The 14,433-nt window shown below is 56.1% G+C and overlaps 2 protein-coding genes across 2 annotated transcripts; one reads left to right on the top strand and one right to left on the bottom strand.

Moving 5' to 3' along the window:
• Positions 1 to 724: 724 nt before the first annotated feature.
• On the bottom strand, positions 725 to 8,603 carry BKCO1_9000114 (1-phosphatidylinositol-3-phosphate 5-kinase; the record flags this gene model as incomplete). The annotated part of the gene is made up of 2 exons (XM_020279754.1): positions 725 to 1,137; positions 1,274 to 8,603. 2 exons carry the CDS (start codon positions 8,601 to 8,603, stop codon positions 725 to 727), a joined length of 7,743 nt encoding a protein of 2,580 aa, XP_020133199.1.
• Positions 8,604 to 9,237: 634 nt separating this feature from the next.
• On the top strand, positions 9,238 to 13,674 carry BKCO1_9000113 (telomerase holoenzyme est3 subunit; the record flags this gene model as incomplete). The annotated part of the gene is made up of 2 exons (XM_020279753.1): positions 9,238 to 9,459; positions 9,511 to 13,674. 2 exons carry the CDS (start codon positions 9,238 to 9,240, stop codon positions 13,672 to 13,674), a joined length of 4,386 nt encoding a protein of 1,461 aa, XP_020133083.1.
• Between the last annotated feature and the right edge of the window lie 759 nt (positions 13,675 to 14,433).

Genomic DNA, 14,433 nt, shown 5'->3' with positions numbered 1-14,433 from the left:
TGAGCGCGAGGCTATGAGCTGGCATACGCCGCATGACAAGGGTGACACCCTTCGAGGTTGAGTATCACACCAAATCCGCCCACTGAGTGTTGCTGGAGAGTTAAACGCACAGTCAGCTTCATGCAACGGCACGATCAGTGCTTGGGTAACCTTCAAAAGCATCACCCAAAATGCTCTGACGGTATGATGACTTCGTAGTATATGCATGTCAGTATTTCAATTAATTTTCTACCGAAATCATGATCAGATCCAAGATGACCCGGCTCTACAATTGCAAGCTATTCATTTATGTTCTTGGATGTCATACTTGTAACTAGAAAAAACAACCAAGGCGCCGCGTTCCTCATTAGCATCAGCATGACAGATATAAATGTAAGAGATCATGTATCTTGAGTCATCATCGTCAGTCTCCCAAAGACAGCGCTTGCAAAAAAGAAAAAAGAACAAAAGAAAAACCAGAGAGAAAGAAAGACGGTTCAGGGGAAGTTTTGCTGAAAGAAGCAAAAGGAAGGGAAAGATACATCATGCGCCAAACGCTATGCAGCATAACAATCGTGACCGCCGTGTCTTTGCATACGAGAGAGAGAGAGAGAGAGAGAGAGATAAGGAAAGAATCTTCCGGTTTGCACACAGAAGAAGAAGCAAGCGCACAAAACCCCTTCCCCCGATTCAGTTCCCATGTCCTTATAAAGCATCAATGTCTCACACCGGCCCCCCGCCACACTCACCCCCTCTCAATCATCATTCCCCCCAGCCCCATCTCCGCCTCTGCCTCCATGGGTACGACAGGCTCTCTCAACGCGCCGCCACCCGCCATCGGCACCCCCTCCTGACCACCCGACAGCAACGGCGCCAAGCCACCATCCCCAGTCGTATACGTCGCCGTCTTCTCCGCCGGAGGCCTTTCGCGCCCCAGGATCTGACCGCCGCCGGACGGACCGCCGCCGCCACTGCCGCCAGAGGGCACTGCGGTGTTGAAGGCGTGCCAGAAGTCGGGGGCCTGTAGGATGTAGCTGGACATGGCAACACGGAAGCGCTGGCGGTAGTCTTTGGGCGACGTGACGGTCGGCTTGTTCTTGCCGCGGTCTTTGATCCATGTCTCGAGCTTCTTGTCCCATGTGTACGTGCGGATGCAGTCTGTGGCGAAAAAAAAAAAGGTCACGATCAGTTCAGCGTTCTTTTCTAAGGTGATGGGCCCAGGCAGGGGGAATGAAGTAGGAAAGATGCAAACTTGCAAGTGAGCAGAAAAAAAAAAGAAAAAGTCGGGACTTACCAATGATACCAACGACAATCTCCCGGTTCGAGTCGTTGAAACCGGCCATGAGCGAATAGTCCATGACGTTCTGCTTGCTGAGGAAGAGCGTGTCGTTGTACACGCTGAGCGTGAGCGTCTTTTTGGTGTGCTCGCGGACGAAGATGGGCTTCTCGAAGATGATGTCGACCAAGTTCTCGTCCAGCAACACTTCATCCTGCTCGCCGGTGCTCTGGATCTTGCGGTTGCGCATCGAGCCCTTGAGGTCGAAGCGACGCAGGTCGTTGCCGCGGTCGTAGAACAGGTTTTCCATGACGAGCATGAAGCAGTCAAAGTCCCGACCGCTGGCAGGGTTCTTGATGGTGACCTGGAACAGGCCGAACATCTTGGCAATGACCGAGGGCAGGTTGTTGAAGAGGTTCTGGTGGATGAATGAAAAGTAGTCTGGCGCGAACTTGAGGAATGCGCTGACCTCGATGGGCGAAAGAGACTTGAGCACGAAGCGGTCGTCCAGGGTCTTGAGGAAGAGGGACTTGGTCTTGCCACCCTTGGAGTCCCACTTCAGGCATCGAGACATGGACTCGACAAAGCGATCCGCTACGCCGCACTTGCGGCGCATGGCATCAAATGACTGGGCAAAGAAGATCTTGCAAGTGGCCCGAACACTGCGGTTCTGGAAGACGTACTTGATGTTCGTGTTGGACTTGTGCCGCAGGTTGTGCTCGATGTTTGCCTCTTCCGAGTGCGCGCTGTGTTCACTTCCATAGTCGCCGCACTCGCCATTCTCTGTTCGAAACTCTTGCAACTTGCCCAGGTAGTCTCCGTTCGACAAGGCCAAAGCAATGATTGAGCTGGGTTCATCCTCGCGGACAATTATGTCAGAGTCCTCCCAGACATGCTCGATGGGCGCAAACGGGTAGTCCAACGGCGTCCAACCACTGGCCGAACGCTCTGACCAGAAGTTGTTAAGCATCTTCATCATGAATGACTTTTCGTGCCTGGGAAGATCAATGCTCAGATCTGTCGACGAATCCATGGGTGGCAGTATCCCAGAACCGTCCGAGATGTCTGGAATGCCAATATCCTCGAGGATGTTCTCGACGTCACTTGCATCCCCTTCGGCATCCGAGTGTTGGTGCAGACTGGCAGTGTCCGCAACGCTTTCCGCACCGTCGGCCCGCTTTGAGTGTTCACTTGGTTCTTCGTGGTGCGTCTCTACGGGCGACTGTGACTCGAGGGTTGGCGTAGTTGTCGAAGTGTAGCTGCTTTCATTCAATGTGCTAGTGTCTGCACTGAGTCGAGGGGGAGGCGTCGAAGACGTCAGGTCTTCATCCGACTCCTTCTCCTGCACCGCATCAGCGGCATCACGGTAAATCTCGACGATGGGCTTGGAAGAGGCAAGAGGATAGGCGCGTGCTTGTCGGCTTTTGGCGGCCCGCTGATGTCTTTCCCGCAGACGTTGCCTTTCAAATTCTTTACTGAGCTGCTCAAAGTGCTTGGCAAGTGTAGAGACCTTGGGGTTGTTGCTTGGCTTGCTGGGGACCGAGCGAGGGATCATTGAATGACTGCTGCTGCCCTTGTTTGACCGCAGGGAGCCCAGGCCGAGCCGTTTGGACATACGCTCCTCGAGCGCTCGAGCTGATTCAGTGAGACTTGGCTTCGATGAATCAGATTTGCCAGTGCTTGTTGTCGCCACTGTTGCGCTCGAAGCATTGTTGGCGCCCTGCTGCATGCGTGATATGCCGGTAGATGATTGAGCCCGGCTGATCAGCGTCGACCCAGGCTCGCGCTTCGACATGTCGACCAGGCGCGGAATGCGCGACTCTGGAACTGTTTCCGAAGACAAGGAGGCGTGGTAGTCTCCACCGCCGCGCATCTGTTCGACGAGGTCCGAAACAGCACGAGAGAGCGGGGCTGGGTGAGCCATGGTGGGCCCAGTAGCAGTAGAAGTCTTCGAGAGATCCGTTGCAGGAACCTGCAGCTCTTGGCTTGCTTGTGTGGACTGGGTCTTTGGCGAAGAAGGCGTATCGGCGGGGACAGCCAGATCGAGGTGTCGGACATCTTCACGTTCAACAACGTTCGTTTGATCCATTGTCGGAGCAGGCGGCACAGACGGTGCGTGGTCCTGCACGGCGACATCTGGCTCCGGCGCAGGTTGCGGGGGTCCTTGGCTGTCCTCCACGGCCTTCTCCGCATCTTTCTCATTATGGTCTTGCTCCACAACTGACGCAAGCACATCTCGAGTCTGTTCTGGAGACATGCCCGTTGGGGTCGGAGTCGTAATCTTCTCCCCGTCCTTTTCGCCTCCCTGGTCTCCATCCAGCACAGCGGGTGCTTCTTCAATACCCTCCTCTATGGAGTTTACCGACGTCTGCGATTCGTCGCGGTCCAAGAAGATCTTCTTCAGCTGTAGCACGGCAAGTCGCTGGATATCTTTCTCCGACGGGAAGAAGGCTTTCTCAAACTTCGCAAAAGTCTCATCCCAAGCCAAAGCCTTCTCGTGAATTGCCCGGATAGCCCGATTGAGGGGGATGATTTCGTAATACCGCGAACACATGTACTTGTCTTGAAGTTTGCGCCGTAGGAAGTCTTGCTCATCGTTGGCGCGCTTCATGAGATTGGCAATCTCAGCCTTGCATGCCTCATGCTTCTCCAGGACAACACTATCGACTCTGATACTCTTTATGCGCGCCTTTACCGAAGCCATGAATTTGTCCAGGCGGTCCTCGATCCTGGAGAACTGTTCGTTCTTGAGCTTGAGATCCCGATCAACCTTCCAAGCGATTGTAGGCCTTGGGACGATGACCTCATAGAGCTCTATAGGGTCGAACTGGATTCTCAAAGCGATGTTGTTGAATCCGAAGTAGCGGACATGGTTGCGGTGGATATCATGGGGACAAATATCAGCTCGAGGGTGTAAGTCGGTGCTCCAGAAGGTCAGCTCCAGATACTTGGCAAAGGAGTATTTCCAAGTGCTCTCGGACATGGGGATTGTCTGGGTTTCCTGGCCACAGACGCGGCAGCTGCTCCACATGAGCATGGTGTTGTGAAGACCCCTGATTTTGGAAGGGTACTTTTCGACAACCACACTCATCTGGCCCTCGCCGTGTATGTAATGCCGGTGATGGTCGACCATCTTCTTGCCACAACCATTTGCAGTGCATATCTGGTTTGCAGTGTAGCAGAGATCCTCCACATACTGGCCGAGCGTGCAATCTGCGGCGAAGCCGTGATCGAGGTCATGCTCCTTGTAGAATTCCAGTGAGATGATCTCGGGGCCGATGCAAGGCGTCGACGTCACTGAGTTGACAACGCTGTAGAGAACGGCAATTTTCTGATGGGTGAAGGGATCGAACAGGTCGCTGTTCGCTGACAGGTACGCCTCCCACTGCCTTTTCTGGGTCAAGTAGTTGTGCATGGCCTTGTCGTATTCCGCATCGTGCACGGCATGTAGGAAGTCGCGGACCTGCCTTGAGGCTTTCTGAACAACGGTGTGAACCATCTCCGGCTGCACAAGCTCGAATCGTTCATGCGAATCCTGTTCCTCGTCCTCTTCGTCCTGAATCTGACTGTATTGGTCTCGCAAGCGCCTGAGGTAAGCGAGGCGTCGCTCCTGTTCCCTTGCCTGGGTGAGAAGGTACGGTTGCATGAATCTGATAAAGGGTGAAGCAGACAGAATCTTGGTTCTGTGCTTCTCAACCATGTCGCCATAGAATGAGGGCATAGGCACGTCCTCAGGAATCATCAGCTCTTGGCTCGCAGTGATAGCTTTGGCCTGCTCTTGACTGTGCTCCAAGGGCTGGTTCTGGTCCAGGAGCTGTTGTTGGCTGTCAGACATTGTTTGTGATAGCTCGGAGGTCTGGATCGATGTCGCATCGTCAGCTTGGGCAACTGTCGGCTGCCCCGTTTCGTCCTGGACCTGGATGGTTGGGTTCCTTTCTGGGCCACCATTCACGTCCGACAAAGCCGCAGGTCTCGCGATCTCGCCACCTTCGGCAGTCAGCTCGCCTGATTGCTTTCCGGTCCTGGATTCAGCGCCGTCTATAGAGGACGGTATCAACACGAACTCGTCGCGCATGAGGCAAGTCTCCAACTTGAGGTTATACACGACGTAGCAGAGAAACTCGGTGATCTGTTTAAGCTTCCTCAACGTGGTGGTGTCGGCACCACGGAGAACAATGGTGCAGCCGAGCTCCTTCTTGCATCCCGACAGGTAAATGTATGTCTTCTTGACGCGACCGTGTACGTACGTTTTGACGTCGAAGCTTTGACATTGGCCGAGGGTTGACGGATCGGTCGCAAGCTTGTCGATGGACGAGATCATCCTGATCTGGAGGCAACGAGAGACGGCGTTGAGAACGGATGGCTTGACGTTGTGGACGACGGTGATGTTGGCCTCCTCGAGGAATTGCAAGGCCAAGCCGGAGACATTGCGCTGGACAAGGAGGACCTGAGGATTGAGCGCAGCAATGCGGCCAACCAGGTTGCGCAGGAACTCTCGCTCCTGTGCGATGACAGGATCGAGGCTCATGAAGTGTTGCTGGTGGCGCGCATATTCAATGGGGAAGGTGACAATGAGCACACGTGGCTGGGGAATGCTCCGGGGCATGCTCTTCAGCGCCACGTTCTTGGTGAAGACAACACCCGAGATGTAGGACGTGTCGCCCGGCCTCCCGCCCGGGATCTTCTTCAGCTTGATGTAGTGGCGGATATCGATGTCGTCGCTGCGCTGCACGTCGGGGTTGACGTCGTCGGTGCATCGCAGCAGGATTGGCGTCAGGGCCTTCTCCCAGCTCGAAACCGCGGCGACGCTCGAGTCCTGGAGCATTTGGCGAAGAAGCTTCCGGACATGTTGCAAGCTCGCTCGGTTGAGTTCGACAGCGGGCGCGTGGTCGCCGCGCATGGAAGCGCTGCGAACCATCTTGGATCCGCCGCCGCTGACCTGGGCAAGGGTTGACATGGACCCGGACTGGCCGCCCACGATGCTGGCGAGGTTGATGCCGAAGGGCTTGAGCAGGCTGTTGCTCTTGGTCCGCCGCGGTGACGGGCGGTGGGTGAGGCTGCTGACGCTGAGATTGCGGCGGCGGTTGTGGCGGGGAATGTGCCGGCTTGAAATGCTGGCTGCGTCAAAGTCGCGCATCGGCGCTGCCAATTGGCCTGCGATGCTTCTGTCCCCGGCGCGTGACTTCCCTTTCTTGATCACCGACAGCAGTCCGCCGAGTCCGTTTCTATCGCCCTCGTTCGGCTCCTGTGTGTCATTGCTCAACGCCGCGAAGATGCTGGGCGTCTCGTCCTCGCTGGAGTCCTCGTCGGACATGAACGCAGCGAGGTCCGGGTCGATGATGCTGTCATTATGAAAGGCGGGCAGCATCGACCGCTTCTCAAGCTCTTCTGTCTGGTGTCGGTGGAACGGCGCGCGCTCATCCTTGAGACTGCGCATGTGCTGGTGTCGCGAGTGATGCCTTCTGTGTCCCGATGACGACAGCGGCCTCATGCTGAGCGAGCGGAGCGATCTCGACGAGCTCGGCCGCGGCAGCGCTGGATGGCCTGCGTTGAACTCGATTACCGCAGACCGCAGCCTCTTCTCGCCTGGTTTTCGCGACGTAGGTATGCTCATCATCGGTGTCCCGATCTTGGTATGGTCCCTTGCCTTGACGCTTCCCTTGGCAACGTCCCCTTTGGACGCATCCGTGCCAATCGAGCTCCTCCGGTTGAGCGGCTTCGACAGGGCCTCGCTCTCGAAGAGAGAGCTCTGATCGGCGTCTTCAGAGTAATCTGAGGAATCGTCTTCGTTCCCGTTGATTATGGCCTCACACGGCTTGCACACCCTGATGTTCCCGGACTGTCCAAACACCTTTCCAGAAACCAAAGACGTGCACTTTGCGTCGAAGATTTGGCCACACGTCCGGCAGTGGTGTTTCCTGCGAAAGGTGGAGAAAACTTCACCGCAATAGAAACAGTCTTTTGCGTTCTCGTCCCTCATCCAGAACTCCTTGCCGAGCACCCGGCGCTTCATCTGAGCAAGGGTGCTGTTGCTGCTCCGCATATCAGGCTGCCTTGTCTGGGAAACAGAGCGGTGATAATCGTCGGGTTGCTGGAAGGTTGCATGGCGAGGCTGCGCCGGGGCGACTGTCGTGAGCGAACTCATGTCGTCCGACGACGGCGCACGAGATGGGCGATAGCCTGGCAAATGTGACGGACCAATTGATACCATGGGCGGTCTGGAAGCACCGCTCTTTGTCGAGGTGGGCGTGTCTGGGTTGATGTTCTTCAGAATGCCCTCGCTGTGTGCTTCGCTGATGCTCGGTTGCCCCGGGAGTGCTTCATTTGCATCCCTCGGAAAGCTAGTCTGTGCCGTCGAGCTGTTCTTCCTTGTAAGGGGGGCGCTATGTACGACCGGCCCTGGCCCGCCCAGTGAGAAATCAGAGCGGCCGGCAAAGAAACTCCCAGTATCGTTCAAGGGAAGCTCGTCCACGAGGACCATATCCTCTTCCCCAAACACACTGGAGTCGTCATCCTCCGACATGCGACTGGCAAGCGAGGGTCGCGGCCTTTCGGGGGTTTGGTCTGGTTGGCTCCGGGGTATGCTCCGATGAGGGAAATTCCTTTCCATCTGCGATGACGTTGTGGAATGACTTGCACGTCTGACGACATGCTGCTCAGATATTGACCCGGACCTAGAGCTGCTATGAGCCCTCCCCATGGCATGTTCAACAGGCGCGAGAGACAGAAGCGGCTTCGACTTGGCCTGAAGAGGCAGAGGAGATTGGGGGGTGCTGATGGAAGCACGCGATGTGCTGGACGTTTCAGAGGATACAGGGAGAGCAGATGCAGCAGCTTCCTTGAAGGTGTTCACCAGGGGGGAGTGGATGTGCGATGGCGGCGGCGACGATAGGAGCACGGGCGAGGACATGGTTGTTCCTGCTATGCTCCTGGGCGCCTTGTGCTTCCCATTCACCCTCGAGCTGGCCACGGATCCATCGCTATCGTAGCCGACGGTGGGGCTGGTTGGACTCGCAGCAATGTCTTTGCCTCTTCCGACCGAAGTCCTGAACCTATTATACAGCCCGCTCAACCCTCCCTGCACCAGGTCCCCGGTTATGCCCTTGCTTTCATTGAGAGACGGCGGCGGCGGCGAGGCAAACTGATCGAAGGTGGTGAGGGTCTCGGAGCGCGAGGCAGAGGTGTGGATCTGGTCCAGCGCTTCCCGCAAAACTTCCTTGTCCACTGGAGCGCGAGACGAGAGCGAGGCAATGGACCCTCGGCGCGATGTGCGGCCAAGAGGACCGAGCGAGAGGCGGAGGGTCGAGGTGGACGGACTGGGTGCATCCTGAAAGTGGGATGAGGGCATGGTGCTGGGGGCGGGTGGCTACAGCATCAGGACTCAAAGAGACACAGATATGGAGAGCCGACAGAGTGGCGGCGCGTGATGCTCATGGAAAATCGGGGAGCGACTAACTCGGCGGGGGGCGGGCAGAGGTGGCGATGGGCTCGTGGGCCTTGGCGGGCTGCACCGCTGGCACAGGCATGGGCAGCAGGTGTCGACGGAGAGTGAGGCCTGAGTTCTGGATTTGGGTGCACGTTCTCCCACCACCACCACAACAAGCGCGGGCTGGGGACGATCCGCAAGGCGAGCTTGGCAGATGACGCCGGGTGCAGCTGTCATCCCAGGCCATGTGCAGCCCGGCCCGGCCTTTTCGCCGGGGGGCACTGGACCCTGACTCGGCCCTCCATGACTCGAGCCCACCGCGCGAGCCCACCGCGTGAGCCCACCGCGTCACGCCTGCGCGCGTCGCCCGCCTGCCCCCACGCGTCTCCCGCGACTTATATCGATACGCCTTGTCTCTTTGCTCCACCCCGCCTGTGCGACTTCCGCGACGAGACGCACCATCCGCATCAACCAAATTCCGCTGCGCCGGCCGCCAATCGCTCGACCGACAATGCTGCAGTAGTCACCGCAGTCCCTTCGCACCACTGCAGAGAGAATGTCGGGAAATCAGCCTTATGGCATTCTGCAGCCATGGCTCGCTGCAACGGTGGAAGATGAGGTCGAAGGCGCCATGGGGTACTGGGAGATGAGCCCAAGCCAGAGGGCGAAATGTACCGCCTCGCAGGCGCTCGAGGTCATGTACGAGGACGACGGAAGCAACCTGCGAATGGAGGTCTACAGAAATGTCAAAGACAAAGCATTTGTCCAGCTTGTAGAGGTCAGTCGTGTCCTCACTGTGGAGGGACTACATTGGCTCACTCCTTGCTAGTTTACTCAAGTCGAAGACGACGAGCCCATCGACGCCGTCGTGTCGGACAGCGAGAGCTCCATCAAAATAAGGTTTTCCAAAAAGCTGCGGGAACAGCTCGAAGAGAAGATGAGGCGTCGCATCACGCAGTGCACCAAAGGCGGCATGGTCAGGCTCAAGCAGTTCGAGATCATTGTGCCACGTTTCAACGCAAGTGATGGGGATCCGATGCATCTTCTTCTCAAAGATGCTGAGTTATACGGTGGACATGGCGCGGCCGTGTATGGCCACCCGAGGCCAATCGAGACCTCCCCGAAGATTAGGAGACTGCTCAGGCGTTTCCACAGGACACATTCAGAGAATGGCAGCGATGATTCAGCATCGGAGCATACGCCAGAGGGCTCCGATGACGAGGTGCTCTCTCAAGGGGATCCATCAGAAGCCAGCCAAAGCCAATTCGGGACCCAGGCGCCTTTTTCTCAGCCGCCTGTTCTTCACAAAAGAGATGGCACCACGATTCCATCTCCTACCATGATCAAGAAAGAGCCGATCGAGCAAACGAGCGCATGGAAACAAGTCCAACCCAAGTCGGCAAATACCCGGCAGGTGCTTGCACTCCTAGGCCAGCAGCGCGGACATCATGTACCAGCAGATGCCTCGATGCCCCCTCCCGCTCGCCCAGGGGCAATGCGTCAACACTCACACTCACCTTTATCACACTCAAAAGTTCAGAGCCCCAAGCAAAACGTAATCCGAGATGTAGCTGAAGAAGAGCATGAAGAGGTAGCCGATCAGGTCATGGACGTGGCAGATATTTCCGATCTCATTGCCTTAGATGAGAATCCCATTGTTACAAGCGATCCCAGAGAATCGGAAAATCCGGTCGAAGAGCATGGCCCGGGTAAGAGCAACGCCTCCGAAGAAACTGGGTTCTCCGCCGAACTACAACTACTTAAAGGCGCTGGCAACCCAAATAACACCCCTACTTCGTATCAGATCCCGGCCGTCAGTAGTTCCACGGTGACTACGACTAATTCCAGTCTTCCAAACGTGTTGCCAACAACTGAGAAGGACCCGGTGGCGCAAGCCTCCCAGAAATGCAAAGAGCGGCTCTTTCATCATCCCCGTTGGAACTGTGTGCTCCCTGCTACTCGTTCAGCCTGTAACATACCTCCGGATCAAGAGAATATCTTGGAAAGGCCCGACTCCATCCTTCCCTCACCTGTCGGGCACCATTTTCCCGTGGGCAACATACCACGTCATATACTGATTAAATTGTCAACAAAGGCAGAGGAGCGTAGTGGCATATTGCAAGTGCCAGAAGACGACGCCGAAGATTCGGAAGATCATTCAATTGAGCCTGAAAATGTGCCGACTTCGGATATCTCTTGGCCCGAATCCCCCGTTCGGACGGTGAAACGCTTGGCAGACCTCCCGCCAGATAGCAGTGTGCCGGAAGAGCAGGACACAGGCGAGAGTGCTATGTTTTCTCAGAGAAGAGGAGCAAATAATTCACATCATCCTGATATTCCTTCATCGCCGCCGCATACATCCTCGCAATCTAAGTTTCAAGATGATCCAATGGATGACGAGTCTGACTTGGAAACCTCTGTGCCACAAGCATTCTCATATGCCCAACAAGAGCGATTTCCGAAAAGTCAAGCGGGTCGGCTGGACGAACTTGACAGTCGCAAAGACCCCCCTTCCGACCGAATGTCACGGCATGTTTCCTCATCTGGACAACTTTACACACATTTGCACCTTCCAGAAACCTCTCAACCTTTGCAGATGACGAACTCGTCCGTTTCGGGCGTGACCCTGCCCGTAACACAGCCGCCCCGGTCACCGCTGCGTGAGGAACACAGTATTTCATCCTCAGCACCGGTCATGCCATGCTCGTATGAAGTTGCAAGGGCACCACACAACACTCAACACGGGTCTACATTTGACGGCAGTGCTGAAAGCAAGATGGTATCTCTTCCGGACCAAGAAGATGCGCTGGTGGAACGTCAGATCCAAAATGAGCAGGCTAGTCGGCCTTCGCAGCGGCGAAATCTAGCTTCACCTCCATTCCAAGACCGAAATACTTCTGCCAGCCCTACAGTGCGATGTGAAAGAGCATCGCAATGCGAGACATCCCCTGCAAGAAGCTCACCATATCCACCCGCCTGCAAGGACCCACCCATAAAACGGGAAGCACAGTCCCCGTCACCTCCAAATGAATCCCGCAAGCGAGTCAAGAAGTCTCACACAAACTTCCACTTCAGCCAAGATCCGCCCATATCACAAGATCCTTCTGCTCACTTACGCAGTGCGAGGCGTCAATTTTTCACCAACAGGGAGATGGACAGTCCTGTCGATGAGTCTCGGCAACGCCGAGGTTCTGGATCCTCTGCCTCAAGCCAAGTAGAATCTGAACTTGGCAACTCGCCAGCGCGCTCTTTCAGTGCACGGAGTACCAGATATTCTGTTCAAGTGAAAAAGGAGCATGCTGAGGAAGAACCGAATAATGATAGTGGGTCTCGGCAACCCTCTACCTCGGGCATACGGCGGCCGGCATCAAGTGGCACGAACTCGGACACCCCTAGAGTCGAAACCCTTGTAGGGGTTAAAGCTGAGGCCATTGAGGATGATGGGCCGTCATTGTCACTCATGGAAACAGATGCCACTTCTAGACGTACTTCTCATGAAGCCATGGACATCGACATCCCCACAGGAGAACATTATCAAGCTTCTGCAGTCGACCTCACCACCACTGAAGCTCAATGTGCGAATACGGCTGAAGACACTACCCACGTTGAAGAAACGGTGTTACTCGGCCATTCCAAATCACCGCAGAATGAGGCTCACATCGTTCCACCAACAGATGCTGGCATTGCCGACAGCATGGGGACTCCCGGCGATCCAACAGCCCCTTCTCTCGTTGAGAAAATGATGCCACCCACCACAAGGCCACAGCAAACTGCGGCTAACGATACTTCGGTGAACCCTCGCGGTGGTGCCGACGCGGGACTAACAGAACTCGGGCAAACCGAGCCACCCGGCAAGGATCCCGGTGTCACAAAGCCGACTGATATTTTCGACCAATTCAGCCAGGCTTATCCCGAGTACACTGGAAACCGTAAACATTTTGAGAACCTCTGTGGGCAACTGGAATGGTTGCGAAGTATTGAACGGGGCCTTCACCCGTTTCTATGGGATGACTATATCATCAGATCAAGGATTGACTTCAAGAATTACACCGAGGGGTGTGCTGACGAAGGCATTGATCCTCTCCCATGGTACAAGTATTACGTGGAGGCAATTTATACGCCCCGGTTCAAGAGAGGGATCATGAACCCAGCCATGCTAGAGAGGTTCTTTGCTGAGCAGGGCAGACCTTTGAAGCCCGTCATTCACTCAAATGTATCTCGGATGGAGCCCGCAGCGGAGAGAGGCCCGCCTTCCACGATTACCCCGCTCGTTGATAACACCCCACGAAGCAGAGACAACCATCGCCCCAGAGGGCCCAGGCGACGGGGGCGAAAAACCGCCTCCAACCTACAATATGGATCGACTGGCTCACCGCTTCAGCAAATCGCGAATCGACCGGCTGCTCATCCGACCACTTTCCCGGCCACGGGTCCTTCACCCGCTCCCAATGATAAGGCCCTGCCGTCGGTCACTTCCATCGCGCATCCACTTCCTCGTAGGCCGCCTCAGCCTGTACCCGCTCCCGCTTCCGGGCCGTCACCCAAGCCACCCGCCGCTACGGCCCAGCGGCCGCCCAGAGGCCCAGGCCAAAACAGGCCTCCTGCTCCCGCTCCACTAAGTTCGGCAACATCCGCAAGAGCAGCGATCACATCCTCAGCCCGTGCCGTGTCCAACAAATCGTTAATTCCGTTGAGCTCGCGTGCTGGGCCGGAACTGACGGCGAAAGGGATCGTCAAGCACGCCACCACCAGGAACAACGACAATGACAACAGCAAGCGCAACGGTAACAGCATGCCAGCACCATCTACCAGCACCAATGAGAAGCGCCCGAACGGCATGCCCGGTCCCCCGCCCCCGGCTAGTTCGGCACAGCGCGAGAGCAGCAATGCCAAGGGCGACAAGCCGAAGCCAAAAACTATGTTCACAATGTACAAGGAGCAGCGGAAGAACAGATCCAGGCCTGGGGGGAGTCGGGCTGGGAGTACGGCTTAGAGGGCTGCTGGCCGGTGAAGAGAATGACTGTGTGAGTGCTGCGGTGAGGCCTCTCACTATCGATGACCGTTGAGGGAATTGCAAAGGTGGGGAGGACGGTTGGGGGGGGGAAAGCGAAAAGATCGGCATCCCATCGCAACCTCGAACCTTGTCCTTCCTTCAAACCTACATCGCTTTTTGAAATGCCTAGACTTAGCCTCTCTTAGGGCATGGCATTGTGAAGACGCATTCTCAGTTTTCGATTAGCAAATCAGATGTCTCAAGGTGGCGCCGCGTCTAGTCTATCATCGGCGGGCGGCGTGATGGCACGATGGAATTCATCCCTCGTATGGGAATTGGCGGGATGGGAATGATGGGTAAGCGGCACGGCATCAATATGGCGTTTTGCGAAGAGGGAAGGATTTGACGGGTGGGGGGATTGCCAGGCGCTACTGCTATTGTTTCCCTAGCCTGGCGTTTGTGGTGTTTATTTTGCTTTTTCCCTTCCCGCTTTCTTCCCGTCCTTGACCGCTTTTATGCCGTGTCTGTCGCTCGGATGGGCTTACCGCAACCAATTCACATCCGCATTGCTAGACCGGTGCCATGGCGCGCGACCCGCGAGCCCCGAGGGGACGGGTCGGGGGCGACTTTTAGCTTCGCGCAAACTAGCAAAGGTTGCCCTTTTGGGCCAAGACGTCGATCCGTTGTGGAGATTTTACATATTGTGTGGGGAGGAGGGTGGGCAGGAACCTGGGAATGGGATTCGCTCGTTCCCGCCAG

Source organism: Diplodia corticola (assembly GCF_001883845.1).
Source record: "Diplodia corticola strain CBS 112549 chromosome Unknown scaffold9, whole genome shotgun sequence".
Lineage (NCBI taxonomy): Eukaryota > Fungi > Ascomycota > Dothideomycetes > Botryosphaeriales > Botryosphaeriaceae > Diplodia > Diplodia corticola.
This window is presented reverse-complemented; position numbering and strand designations above follow the sequence as displayed.